General features: G+C 40.5%; 1 protein-coding gene across 4 annotated transcripts in view; it reads right to left on the bottom strand.

The window, feature by feature from the left end:
* stx1a (syntaxin 1A (brain)) overlaps positions 1-13,997 on the bottom strand; it is a 53,373-nt gene that overhangs the window by 7,951 nt on the left and 31,425 nt on the right. For all 4 annotated transcript variants that reach the window (XM_053421942.1, XM_053421943.1, XM_053421944.1 and 1 more), the window contains exons 4-8: positions 12,604-12,678; positions 10,205-10,278; positions 9,712-9,820; positions 2,460-2,533; positions 2,238-2,372 (exon numbers count right to left, since the gene is read on the bottom strand). In XM_053421942.1, the coding sequence (XP_053277917.1) occupies positions 2,238-2,372; positions 2,460-2,533; positions 9,712-9,820; positions 10,205-10,278; positions 12,604-12,678 (467 nt within the window). The remainder of the gene's footprint in view (positions 1-2,237; positions 2,373-2,459; positions 2,534-9,711; positions 9,821-10,204; positions 10,279-12,603; positions 12,679-13,997) is intronic.

The raw sequence follows: 13,997 nt of genomic DNA on the forward strand, positions 1-13,997 counted from the left end.
ATCACTCAATTTGTGAGCATACACACACACAAACACAATACAATTATTAGTTGATTCAACAATTATCACTCCCAAAATAAAATCATGAAGAAAAGCCTGTTATTGCTTTTTCCCGTTGCCTCAATTCGAGGACATTCATCATTCTGCATTTTCTCTTATTCATGTGTTCTCTCGCTCCGATTACTTTTGCATTATTCAGACTGAGTATTTCTGATGATGGAAACAGAGTCTCAGTGGGGGTTCGGCCCACACGCACACACACACATTCACACATACATACACATGTAAACACACACAGGCCTACAGATTTACCTGAAGCTCTTCACTTAACTGAAAAGGGCAAAGGCGACTATGTCACTTGAGGATTATCTACATACACTCCTGATCAAAATCTTAAGACCAGTTAAAAAATTGCATGAATTTGCATTTTGCACTGTTGGATCTTAGGAAGGTTCTAAGTAGAGTTTCAAAATGCAAAAAGAAGAAATGGGAACAAGAGCCCAAAAGTTGTGAGCAGGCAATTTATTGAAAACAACAATTTAACTGAAGTAAGCTGTTCATCAGCTGATCAAAAGTTTAAGACCACAGCCTTTAAAAGCCAAAATCTGTGCAAAAATTTGGATTCCATGTCATTTCCTGTCAAGTAATCTCTTGATGACAAAGGCAAAAAAGCTCACCGTCTTTGAACGTGGTAGGATTGTTGAACTGCATAAACAAGGCCTCTCACAACGTGCCATCGCTGCTGAGGTTGGACGCAGTAAGACAGTCATTTTTCATTTCTTAAAAGATCCTCAGGGTTATGGAACAAAAAAATCAAGTGGTAGACCCATAAAAATCTCACCGGCGCTGAGCCGGAGGATCCGAATGGCTGTCCGTCAAGACACGGGACGATCCTCGTCCCAAATTAAGGCCATTACTGGTGCTGACTGCAGCCCAATAACCATCAGACGGCATCTGCGAAGGAAGGGCTTCAAAAACAAGAAACGTCTTCAAAGGCCACGTCTCCTTCAACGCCACAAAATTGCCCGTTTAGACTTTGCAAGGGAGCACCAAACATGGGACATTCAAAGGTGGAAGAAAGTTTTATTCTCTGACGAGAAAAATTTTAACCTTGATGGTCCTGATGGCTTCCAACGTTACTGGCATGGATGCCACCTCAGATGTTTTCTACGCGGCACAGTGGAGGGGGCGCCATCATGATCTGGGGTGCTTTTTCCTTCAATGGAACAATGGAGCTCCAGGTTGTGCAGGGGCGTCAAACAGCAGCTGGCTATGTGGAGATGTTGCAGCGGGCCTCCCTCAGGACTGAGGGCCCTCGTCTGTGTGGTAACGACTGGGTTTTTCAGCAGGACAACGCTCCAATTCACAATGCCCGTCTGACCAAGACTTTTTTCCAGGAGAATAACATCACTCTTTTGGACCATCCTGCGTGTTCCCCTGATCTTAATCCAATTGAGAACATTTGGGGATGGATGGCAAGAGAAGTTTACAAAAATGGACTTTCCAGACAGTGGATGCCCTTCGTGAAGCCATCTTCACCACTTGGCGCAACATTCGCACTAGCCTTTTGGAAACACTTGCATCAAGCATGCCAAAACGAATTTTTGAAGTGATCAACAATAATGGTGGAGCTACTCATTACTGAGTCAGTTTTTGACACTTTAATTTCTGTTTTAGGAGTTTTTTTGTTTTTTTTTAGCTGTGGTCTTAAACTTTTGATCAGCTGATGAACAGCCTACTCAGTTAAATTGTTGTTTTCAATAAATTGCCTGCTCACAACTTTTGGGCTCTTGTTCCCATTTCTTCTTTTTGCATTTTGAAACTCTACTTAGAACCTTCCTAAGATTCAACAGTGCAAAATGCAAATTCATGCAATTTTTTAACTGGTCTTAAGATTTTGATCAGGAGTGTATGTGGTATGAAAGCACATGACGCTTTTAACATTTCATTAATTTTTCAAAGAATAAGTCATGGTTCTTGATGGAAATATCAGACATGTTTAGGAGACCGTTAAGTGTGCAATTTTGGTGGAGATCCAAATAAAAATCTGGATCTAATGTGGTTTCAGAAGCGGACTGTTGGGCCTTGGCAAAGGTATGCACTATACTGTGCAATTCTAGTTATTTAACTAAATTTAAATCTTTACCCTCCCAGACAGCAGGTGGATCACCAATTTATAGATGTAGTGAGTTTGAGACAAATATTTTGTCTGAGTGAGAAAGGATCAGTGTCCTCACCTGACTTTCCACCAGCATGGCCATATCCATGAACATGTCGTGAAGCTCTCTAATACTGTTCTCCAGCTTGATGATCTCAGTGTGCCGAGTCTCGATCTCGTTCATCGCCTGCTGGGTGATGTTGTCCATAATGATCTAAGACGATGTATCAGAGAGAAATAGTCAAATATGATAAATAGATAGATTTGTGTGCTGTCAGTTTGCACTAGTTATATCGCTCACCCCCGAAGTGAAGATAGCTGGGTTGTCACTCTCCAGCATGCTCTCCAGCTCCTCGTTGGTTGTATTTCTCCCAGCTGAAAAGACAAACACACAAATCAGAATAAATTATACAAGAAAAGTGCTCATGGTAGATTAGATTTACAAAGTGTGCTACTGTTCCCCAGAAATTAAAACAGTTGAATGCATTGCTAATGGGTTTAAAACAGAATCCTCACCTGGTTATTCAGAAACCCCTCCGCTTATTAATTTGAGTACACAAGTTAATTATCTAAATGCTCTCTCTGTATTATATATGTTTTTATTTAATGCTATATTTCAATGTTTTCATACTGTATTATTTCATTCCCCAATGTTATTTGCCTCAATCCTGAAATGTGTTAATCCAGTTTCAACCATGTGATAACTGTTCATTAAAAAGTGCTATATATAGTTTTTTTATTAAGCTTATCTTTATCATCTTATCTACTGACCCAGCTTGTAGCACTTCTTACTGCTTCTTCCTGCTGATGTGCTTGCTCCTGGTCCATCTTTATTTTCCCAGACAGAGTTGTCCTACTTCATAATCCTTCCCCCTGCACCTGCGTTAATATCCTTGTGTCTGAGTCCGCCTGCAGAGCTGCTTCTCACAGGCTCCATTTCTACCCCACTGACACTGTGAGTCACAGTCAGGCTTTGGACATCTCAAATCCTCTGTAGATCTATGTCCTGTACATACAGTATGTTCTGTCTCTAAACCTGCAAACCCACAAACTATGAGCAGATACTGTCTCTTTGTTGATAAGACCTTGTCATTATCAATGTGAACATAGAAAAGAACAAGAAAAGAGGAAAGAAAAGTAATTCAACTTCTTGTCGAATGGATGCAAGATATGAACATGCTTGTAGGTATGACAGAGAGCGAAAGCAAATATAAAATCTCAGTCGTGCAACCAATTCAACCACGGACAAATAACGAATGCACGATATATTTCACATATCACAACACGGTCTAAGACAAAAATAAACTAGTTTAAAAATAGTCAGATCTTTCAATTAAATAAAAACAATACCACAGGTCAAATTCTGGGACCAAAGTTATCGTATCATCAGAACTAGAATTACAATCCTGTGGTGGTATCTTATATATACAGTCTATGGTGTGTATGTCTCCACCAACCAGTGCAGTTTCAGTCTACATACACAGTTTCTTCCACTCTTATATGAGGTCACTGTGTCCTTTGACCACTGAGTTTTAATCAGTAAATCTTTGAGTCCAACTGAAACTTGTACAGAAAGCATAAAGCCTCCAATGACAGGATTTCGCCAACGTGGAGTCATAAAAACATTCTTAAAAGACCAGTGTCTAGGAGTTCTTAGTATCTCGCTGAACAATTTCGCTGAATTCATTTTTCCAGTCCCTCAGATATATAACCAGACATGTTATCAAGGAGGTGACGAACCAAAGATGGCGGTTGTGTGAAACATGTTCTGCCCTTCCCCCCTAACAACTAATCACCCGCCCGAACAGGGAAATGTATCAAGACCTGAATTCACAAACTATTTTTTTTTTCTTTGTTCAAGTGCTCTGGTTGATGAGCTGCCGACAGCAGGTCCTAGCTCTTGATTGTCCCTAAACGTGGTTAGTGTGGTTATTATTTTGAGAAGGATTCGGTCAATTATGAATCATGATACATGTAGTATTTATGAGCTGTGATCACGGAAAGTGAAGTAATTGCTCTCTCCACGTTCCATTATCTCGGAATAACTACTCCCCTGTTGCCAATTTTTCCATATAATTTTAATATATGATACGATTTTAGAATACAGGACAATATTAATATCCCTTGTATATTTAAAGGACTAATAGTAGTAGCTGTAAGAAATATAAAATAAATCTGAATGGTTCTACAGAGCCATCTTTGCCAGATATCACTTTAGTAGGCAACATCTATTTATGAGCTCATCACCACATCAGCGACAGTGGGTGTCTGTGTGTTTATGTGTGATGACGCCGGGTGGTGGGAGTGGGGGCCTCAGTGGCTGAACAGGTAGTTTGCTTGTGAGAGTTGATGGTCGAGAGTCAGAGCCAACGATTGCCTTCATGAACAGAATACTGATGAAGCTGCTCTCTAACATTTACCGCTGCAGTAACGTGCGACCGTTTTACATTTTGTTACATTTTACTTGGCACATTGTATGCAACAACAATTTCACATGACGATTTCCATTTATTTGCAGTTAACTGGTCAAGCTTTTCATTACTGTGCTTAGGAATCTACTCATGTTCAGCGATGACATTTTGCCGTTTGACAAATGAGAGGACGGACACGTCGCACGGAGGAGCGAGGGACCACGTTCACCTCATTACTGTGATCAATTCCCTTTTCCTCCCACAGCCTCTCTGATGATAAATAATCCCTCTATCATTAAGGCTAAGACTACAACATTAAAGAGGGTCAAAGTTAGAGTTGAAGGACGGAGAGGAGCGACAATGAGTCATGGATAATTGTGTGTAAAAAAAAAAAAGGAAACAAAGGCACTCTGGTGCTACCGTACCCTATTTATCTCACTTCCTACACACACACATACAGGCTTTTTTTATAAAGCCCTGACAGGCTCAGAGGGAGGCTCTTATTTGTAACCATGGAGACCTAAACCCTGAGAAGCCTAATACGAAGCCAAGAAGTCTTAGCGTTTATGGGTTATTAGATCATTCATACTATGTTGCTACCAGTTACAATATTATTTCATTTCCATTGTTATGTAACACAAATGAAGTGAGACCCCCGAGGAACGGAGAGAAAAAGGCAAATCACAAAAATCTTCATGCACACAGAGGGACAGAGGAGAGGGATTAGTTTGCTTTTGTACTCTGCCATTTCACCTGCAAAGGAATGAGGGAAGCATGTGCAGCTTTATCTGCAATTGTATTGGGCATGCTGTTTGTGAATTTCTCTTTTTTCCCAGGAGTTTTGAATGTGTCCACTGGTAAGTGATACTTTTGAGAATAATGCAATTGTTTTCATATCGACAGAACAAATATAACTCCCTGCAAGAGAAGGTGTTGGAAGAATAGGATTCTAGGTAACCATTTCATCTGCTTTGTCACCTTACTTTATAAAAGACATACCTGGATGGAAAATACCTGGATCTGTTCCCCACTGTCTAAGTGCCTATCCCACCGCACTGTCTAAGTGCCCCTGAGCAAGGCACCTTACTCCCCCAACACCTGCTCCCCGGGCGCCGTGCATGGATGCCCACTGCTCTGTGTGTCCTCCTGTGTTCACCAGATGTGTCAAAGGCAGAGAACAAAGTTCCCCCCATTTGCATGTTGTGTGTGTGTGTGGGGGACCAATAAATGTATCTTCTTCAATAGTGGGTTGGTCTCAGAACCGTACCTATTTATTTATCAATTGTTTGGTTGTCATTAATTCATTTTTATTGTTGTATTGCTCATTTTGATTATTATTTATCCATTTTAATTTGTAAGAAGGGTGTCAAAGAGTCTTTACTGAAAGTCATTACCTCACAGCTGCAGCAGCATAGTAAAGGGATGGGGCCAATTATGAGTTAGGGCATCTAGAGTTAAAAAAAAGAAGTCTGTACATAGGTCATATGCTCTATGACTAGAAGCCAGATCTAACCAGTTCTTTAACTGGCATTCCCCTAACGTTCCTTTGTGGTCCCACATCTCAGCGGAAACGTTTCGGTTTTAACACAAGGCTGTTCTGGCTTCAGCGCAGCACAGTATAGGAACAGCTGTTTCAGCAGACTCCGGCAGTCTGCCACAGACTCCAACGGATGCCTGATTCGATTTTCATTAACTCATCTCTCAAGCTAGAGATGCCAAACACCGCCACTAGAGATGACGACTTAGAAAACGAACAGGCTGTTGCTGACATGTGCTCGTGGGTTACTGCTAACTAAAAGCAATTAGCCATAATAGATGGTTATCTGCTTTAACGGCATCAAACCAGAGCATAGCAGTGAGCGTGAGGGAACTTAGAAAACTAACAGGCTGTTGCTGACATGCTCATGGGTTGCTGCTAACTAATAGCAATTAGCCATGGATGCTGACCACTCAACAGCTTTACCGATGAACCTTTGACTTAGCGGCTACACCTTCCGATAAACCATTGGCACAATAGGTTAGTAAGTCCAATGAACCTTTGGAAAAGGAAGCCCTCAGTTCGGAGACATTGGTAAATAGGCTACGTATACCATAGGAGGCTAGATGGCTACTTGCTTGTAAGGCATCAAACCAGAGCATAGCAAATCAGCGTGAGGGATAGTATCAGGTGAAGAATGATACCCTTTGACTTTTGATGTAAACCGCTTTTATTTTCCATGATCAGCAGTTTTTATTTTATTTTATTTCGTACATATGAAAACCCCTGTAATCTGTGATATAAGGTTTAATAAAAGCCGTCGTTTGACAGCATCATCTGCTGTTGAGTTGTCTGTGGAAGCCCCAAGCACCAACATATAGTTTTCTTCACGAAGAGGACAACGCTATGCCCCCGAAGGAAGCTCCACTTCATCCACACCACAGCAACATTACTGAGGACCTAAGGGCACACAAACCTCATCTCAGGGTAGAGAAGTGCTGTAAGGACCTCTTGCCGGCTTAAACCAGGTTGTTCAGGCCTGGTATGTATAGGCCTTTTTTATAGCTTTTTAAATAGTTTTTAGGCGAGGGTTTTCTGTACAGTCTTCTTCTAGTCGGAGACTCCCAGGGACAGGCTGTGAGTCATTCGGCGTCACAGGGGGCCTCCTTGAGTCTACTCACAGAAGCCAGTGGAGAGTATCACATAAGAGGGCCATCTCCACCCCCTCCCCTTCCTGCGTCCGTACGCCTCGGTGCTCATACGTCGCCTCAGGTCGAGGTCCATTGTAGCAACCGGACGGGACAGAGAAAATTTGCAGTCAGAGAGTTGGGTTCTCTCCTCTTGTCCTCGAGGGCTACGGGCCCGCTAGCATAGTCCCGGAAGTCCGTAAATGCTACAGGCGGCAAATGAATGAACATGCCGTCGCCAGCGGAAAAGCCTCAGCTCTGTCTTGTTAGATGCCTGAAAGCAACACCACTTGCAACAATACAGAACAGTCAAATGACAATCTCCCTCAATCCTACTGAACCCACAGGTCTAATCATAGGATAAGGATGTTAATATATGGATGATATGTTCATCAATAATTAACAAAAATTATACAGAACTGCTATTATGCAGGTTTGAAATGTGTCATATTTGCTTTCGTCTGAGTTAAATGACAGCGGTGACATTTTATGTGTCGCTACATCCAGGAAATGGTTTTCTTTATTTAGAGCAAAGACTAAAATCAGGGGGAAACCGATAGTTTGTCTCTGAACAAAGGTTTAAAAAAAATCTGCCAAAGAGAAAGACTATTTCTTCCTTTTGGATCCATGCATTATTATTAGGAAATCTGTGAGAATGTATAGAAAATACCTTATCTAGCAACTATAACTAAAGTGAAATAAATAAATTAACAAACAAACATACTTGGTTGAAAGCAACTTCCTTCTTAGAGGAAATGAAAGATCTTTAGACAGGCTAACAGTTCCCCCCTATTTTAAGTCTTTGTGCTAAGCAAAGCTAACCATTACCTTGCCTTCTGATTTACAAGACATTTAGGGGCATCAATTTACCACTTAAATCTCCATCGGCCACCAGTATTTTTTCCGCCTTAATATCAGCAGTAAATATTTAGACTTGGGGTTAATGTGGCTCTGTTGGCCATGCAAATGTGTGGGAAATGCTTTTATCTTGACATTGATGTGTTTACACAGTGTTGCTCTCATCTCTGTATCCAGCAGGTTGGAGTACAGGTGAACAGGAAAGGGCGAACACAGCAGAGGAAACATTGATTCTCTCACAGACCAGACTAGATTTCTCTCTGTGTGTGACATACTTATTGATTCACACACAGACAAATAAAAGGAGTTGACACAAAACACATCTCTCTTGCTATAAAACCCTCAAAGGAATTAAATTGTATTTAGATTGATCAGGAGTATGGATCAAATGTAATCTAAAGGTTTTATTTTTCCCCTTCCACTGCGTTTTCATCTTCAATCTCTCCCAGAGCATCTAATCCCTTCCTTGACGACAGGTGATATGAGCTGAGGCCTCCTGTGACTCCAGCAGCTGACAAATCAAATCCAAATGGATCTGGAGGAGCTCAAGGAAAAAGTGAGTCAGGCCTGCGTGCGTGTGAAATCAACTCCACCGGGAGGGTTCTTGTTCGTCTTCTTTTGATTGGACCACATTGTGTGTAGGTATACTGGTTGGAGCTCACACATGCAGACCTGATCGTAAATATCCACTCTAAACTGACAGATGAGCAGAGGAAATGACGTCTAGACCCAGAGGCCCAGTGACATAACTGCCCCTGCTCACCTCTGCTATTAACACTAAGTGAGTCACAGTGCTCTTTTCTGAATTTGGGTGTATGTGTCTTTGGGTATAGGGTGACTCTATCACCATGACCATAGGGGGCAGCTGGCGGCGTGCTGCCTGCCAGGGTGCCCTGCGGCTAATACCTGTCAAATCATATCACACATGCGGCGTGACACAAGTGAGAGCAGTGCAGATCTGAGTCGCGGCAACCTGCCATGAGCATGCATACGGCTGTGGGTGTTGGTGATGTATGTGTTTTGGAGAGTGCTCCGAGTGTGAGAGCTGTTGTTTTGGTACACCGTACAAGACAAATTCTAAATAAAATATGGATGGGGTAAACTGACATTTCTTCATAAACAAAACGAATAATGGACACTTAATTGTTTAGTTATTTTTGGTGTTATTTTTTATGTCAAAGTCTGTGCTCTGTGTTTTACTCATAGACTTAGATAAAGATAGAAGACACGTCACCATCTCCTCCTACTATCCAGACATTAAGCCAAAATATCCAAGAACACTGCCATCTTGCGCCAATGTCGTCATTTGTGTTGTGGATACATATGTCAATCTACTAACATGGAGGAGATAGGTAGATAAACTCGCCTTCAGGGGGCGATGTGAAACAAACAAAAACATTTGAAACAATTTCTCTATCGGCCATCATTCATACACTGTCACAGAGCTGTCATGGGCATTATTGGGGTTCAATATCACCTCTTAAAGTGGACTGGAGGAGCCAAACCACCAAACAAACACTATGATGAAACTGAAAATATGTTATGGGTGGATACAGTGATGACATGTACGCAGTCGGTAAGAGGGCTGGAGGAGAGATTTAGTCTCCCAGGTCTACTCACTGATCTCGAGCTGCCTCTGGATGCGTCCCTTGCAGCGCTCCCTGTAGTCCGACTGCGTGGTGTTGTATTCGGACATCACCTCGACAAACTTGCGGGACAGTGTGGAGTGCTTGAGACACAGTGAGGAACAACAAAGCATTTAACTTTAATATACATGAGTTGCCCTTGTAGAGTGTCCTGAAAAAGTCACAAAAGAAGTCAGTGTGCACATTAAATACTAAATTGTTTCAGGTTGCTGTTGATGGAATGTTTCATAATGCAAAACACACAGAAAATGGAAAAAATGTTAAAAAAATTATTAAAATAAATACAGTGGTAAAAAACACTTAGCTTTTTCATGGGGAAGTTAAGGGAGAGGGATTTTTCCAAAATTGAAGTTATACTGATTCTCTTCAACCAGAACTGCAGTATACTATGACAGTAAGTATAACACATACTGTATACACTTGTATGTATTGGGTCACAGTTGTTGAATCAGCAGCTGTCTTCCTACCTGTGTTTTACGTATCCTCAGGTCAGCTGATGACCTGTTCTGGCCTTCCTCTTGCTCGATGGTGTTCTGGATACCTGCACAGATAAACAGAAACATATATTTAGTCACCTAGTGAGTACTCCACCTTAAAATCAACCCCAATAAAAATACAAATAAGTCCACAACGCTGTTGGCTCCTCATAGTGGTTCATTTTGCGACAAATGTCTTGAGTAAACAAAGAGTTTTGGTGATTTTAGTGCCATCAGGTGTCGCAGCAGTACTAAATAGGGGGTTCCTTGTTAACAACGATCAAAATGATCTTTGGCTTCACAAATAACTATTGTTTTCATCCCATTCAAATCAGCAACTTACAATTGTGCAAATTAAGTTGATTTGCATATTGTGACTTGAAAATACTCATGTGCAAATCACATATAGACATTTCACAGAAAAAGTACACATAAGAGGTTGAGGATAATTAAAATAAAAATTCATACATGAGCTCCACTTTCTCTCTCAGTCCTTCGCTCCATAGCTGATATTAATTGAGATATTCTAACATCTACAAGAATCACCATCTGCATTATCTGTCAGCTCGTTTTGAAGAAATCCTCTACCTGAAAACCATTACATGTGTTGGCAACAGCAAATAATGTTGCTTCCCACCATGTCGAGGATTTGTCCCCGGGTGCAGTTTGACAAAGATGAGGTCATTTACACACAAACACACATCAAGCGGTTACGCAAAGTTATCCTGTGGCAACAATTGATGTGAACTGGAATGAAGCAGAGGCCTGTGATGCAGAGCCTGTTCCGCCTGAAAGCACTTGTGTCTAGCTTGTGTATCATTTACATAAAATGTGCACACAGCTCTAGGTGCATTTATATGAATGTGTGTATATCTGTAGGCATGCAGGACGAGGGATATGGGCGATTATCTTCTTGCTCTCTGCAGTGAAGCTGTGTTCTACTTGCGTGAAAGATACCGAAGACAGGTATTTCATCTCTGACCTCTATTCTTAGACACCTGAGCCCTGCAGGGAGCCACAGGAGTGTGTTGTATTTATTTGAAAATTAATAATGTGGTGGACACAGAGATTTCATACCACAGGATTTCAGGAAGGGCACATAAATATACTAAATAAAAGACTTACTCCATATGACAAGATTAAAAAGTGTTGTAAAGTTTATGAGAAAAGGAAGAGAAGGTGGGAGGATGACAAAGAAATCAGAGAATGATAAGATCATAACACACACACACACACACACACACACGCACGCACGCACAAAATGTCTGTTGAATCCACACAACAATTGTGCCCATACACAGAATTTTACAGTAACATTCATCATTCATTTGTTGATTATGAGTGTGAATAAAACTTGATTCCCTTACTCATGTGTTTCACATAAAACACAAACAGGTGCAGACGGTGGTTATAGACATAGTCATGATAGCATGATACAGGTTTATATCAGGGTTAGTAACAACTCATGAATACCGACAACAAGGACGTTATGTTTCCGTCTGTTTGTTTATTGGGGGGATTGGGGGGATTCCAATAAACAAACGATGCATGATTTGCATTAAGGTTTGTGGAGGAGTGGGGCATGACCAAAGGAAAAGTCCTTACATTTTGAATCTGGATCAGTGGGTTAATCCAGAATTTTCTGTTTCAAGTTCTTTAACATTGTAAAATCAAGCTTTTTCAACATTTTCATAAATTTGTCAGAGAATAATTCATGAATCTTCATCAAAAAAAATCAGTCATGTTTAGGGGACTGAGTGTATGTAGATAAAAATCTGGATCTATGGAATTTAAATCTGGTTTCATAAGGAGAATGTTGGGCCTTGGTGGAGGTATGTGCTCATAACTGCCATTTTAGTTTAAATTTGCCATTCATTTTCTTGATTAACTAATAGATCATATGGTGTAAACATTAGAGAAAATACAAAAACGGAGATTCAAATGTCCTAGATGCCCAAATATTTAATTTATTATTATTTAAGACAAGGAAAAGAAGAAAATCCTCAGTGAAACCTTTAAATATTTAGACATTTTGCATTAAAAATTACTGCAATGTTTAATCAATTATGAAACAGTTGTAACAACATTTTCTCCTGATGAAATAATTCATTAACCAACTGATCTATTGCGCTAAGATTTGAAACTGTATCTGTGTAGTAGTCGTGGGGAGCATAATTAAAAATTACTAACCAATTACTAGCTGCAACTTCAACCACAAAGATCAGACTGCTGATCAGGGTAAGGAAATGAATAAAGCAAAAAAGTGACAGGCACTTTTCAGCATTTGAAATTTTAATTAGCTCATCAAAACACTTCAAATGTTTAATTGGTGAGGAAAATAATCATAGTAATCATTCGACGCAGGAGGTAAATGGAAGAAGTGTACTCACTCTTTAATTTGGATCGTACTTTGTTGGCCAACTTCTTGATGTCAGCCATTAAATCCTCCAGCTCAGCCTTAGTTTCTGAGGAGAAGAGAGAAAGAGGAAGGAGAAGAAGAGGAGAGGAGGAAGAGGTGAGATTACTGGGCTTGTCTGAAACCCCACATAACCAGATGTATATAATAACTCAGTTCCACAGTGACAGAATCAATACTGACACACAAGAAATGATTCTGTGTCACTCAAAACACTTCATTAGCTTCAGTCCACAGCAGCACAACTCATCCTTCTCTCTCCTTTGTTGTCCAGCTCTTTCCATCCTGGCCGACACCCTCTGTAGAAGCATAAAGCTGAAACTTGATCGCATAAAACCAGCTATTGTTAGCTACTGATACTATATCTGCTGTGAGAAACTAACAATTTCCACTTTCTGACATTTCTCTGATATGATTAATGTGCAAGGAAATAGGGAAATTGATCAATAAAACACTGTGTTATGAATTATGTTATGTACTCAATGTTAAATTGGGGTTTAAAGTACCGTTTACCGAGACCAGAAAATGAGACCAGAATCAGAGGAGAATAGAAAAAGAGGAAGCAGAACGTACATTGCACAATTCCTCTCTCTCACACTCTCTCTGGAACATTAATTTCCATTTTTAGAACAGTGCATAAAAGTGAGAAAAGCATTCATCATCTTAATACCATAAGAACCAAATCTCCATATATTAACAAGCCCCAGGAGGCCAGCAGACGTAAAAGAAGGTCCTTAAAAGTTACTGGAGTCAAACTATTCAATCAAACCAAACTGCTCGCAGTACTTTTTATAATGAGGGTTTTTTTTCTTCCTGCATGTAGCCTGCTTCTATAAAATGGCATAAATCATCCAGATGAATAACAGACGCGGGGTACGGAAATCTGGAGAAAACATCTGCATCTGATTACAGACAGAGCCTCAATAGATGATTTGATTATGCAGTGTGAGGAGGACCTCCATTGCTACTAAAGTTCAATTATAAAAACATAATATTTGCACACATTATGAGATAAAAAAAAGAAGCTTAAATATAATGAGATAATCGTGTAATCTCATTCTCTACAGCTGCACAATAAATCGACGCTCTTTGTTTGCTCTTTGTGGCAGTTTGAGAGGTGACAGCAGCACAAACAGACAATAAAAAGTAGAGCTGGGATATCAATCCTCTAACCAGCTTGTATGATAACATTCAACTACAATGGCTCCATGGAGACACTGAACCTATTACACAGTGATCAGCAAAGCACTACAAGCTTTTAATCTGCTTAACAGGCCTTTTTCCATATCAGCGGACATCAGCCTGTGGTACATAACGCTCAGTGGGACAAATCAGTGGACGAAGCAATAACTGATGAAATTACATCAG

The sequence above is a fragment of the Pleuronectes platessa genome, chromosome 5, assembly GCF_947347685.1.
Source record: "Pleuronectes platessa chromosome 5, fPlePla1.1, whole genome shotgun sequence".
NCBI classification, from domain to species: Eukaryota; Metazoa; Chordata; class Actinopteri; order Pleuronectiformes; family Pleuronectidae; genus Pleuronectes; species Pleuronectes platessa.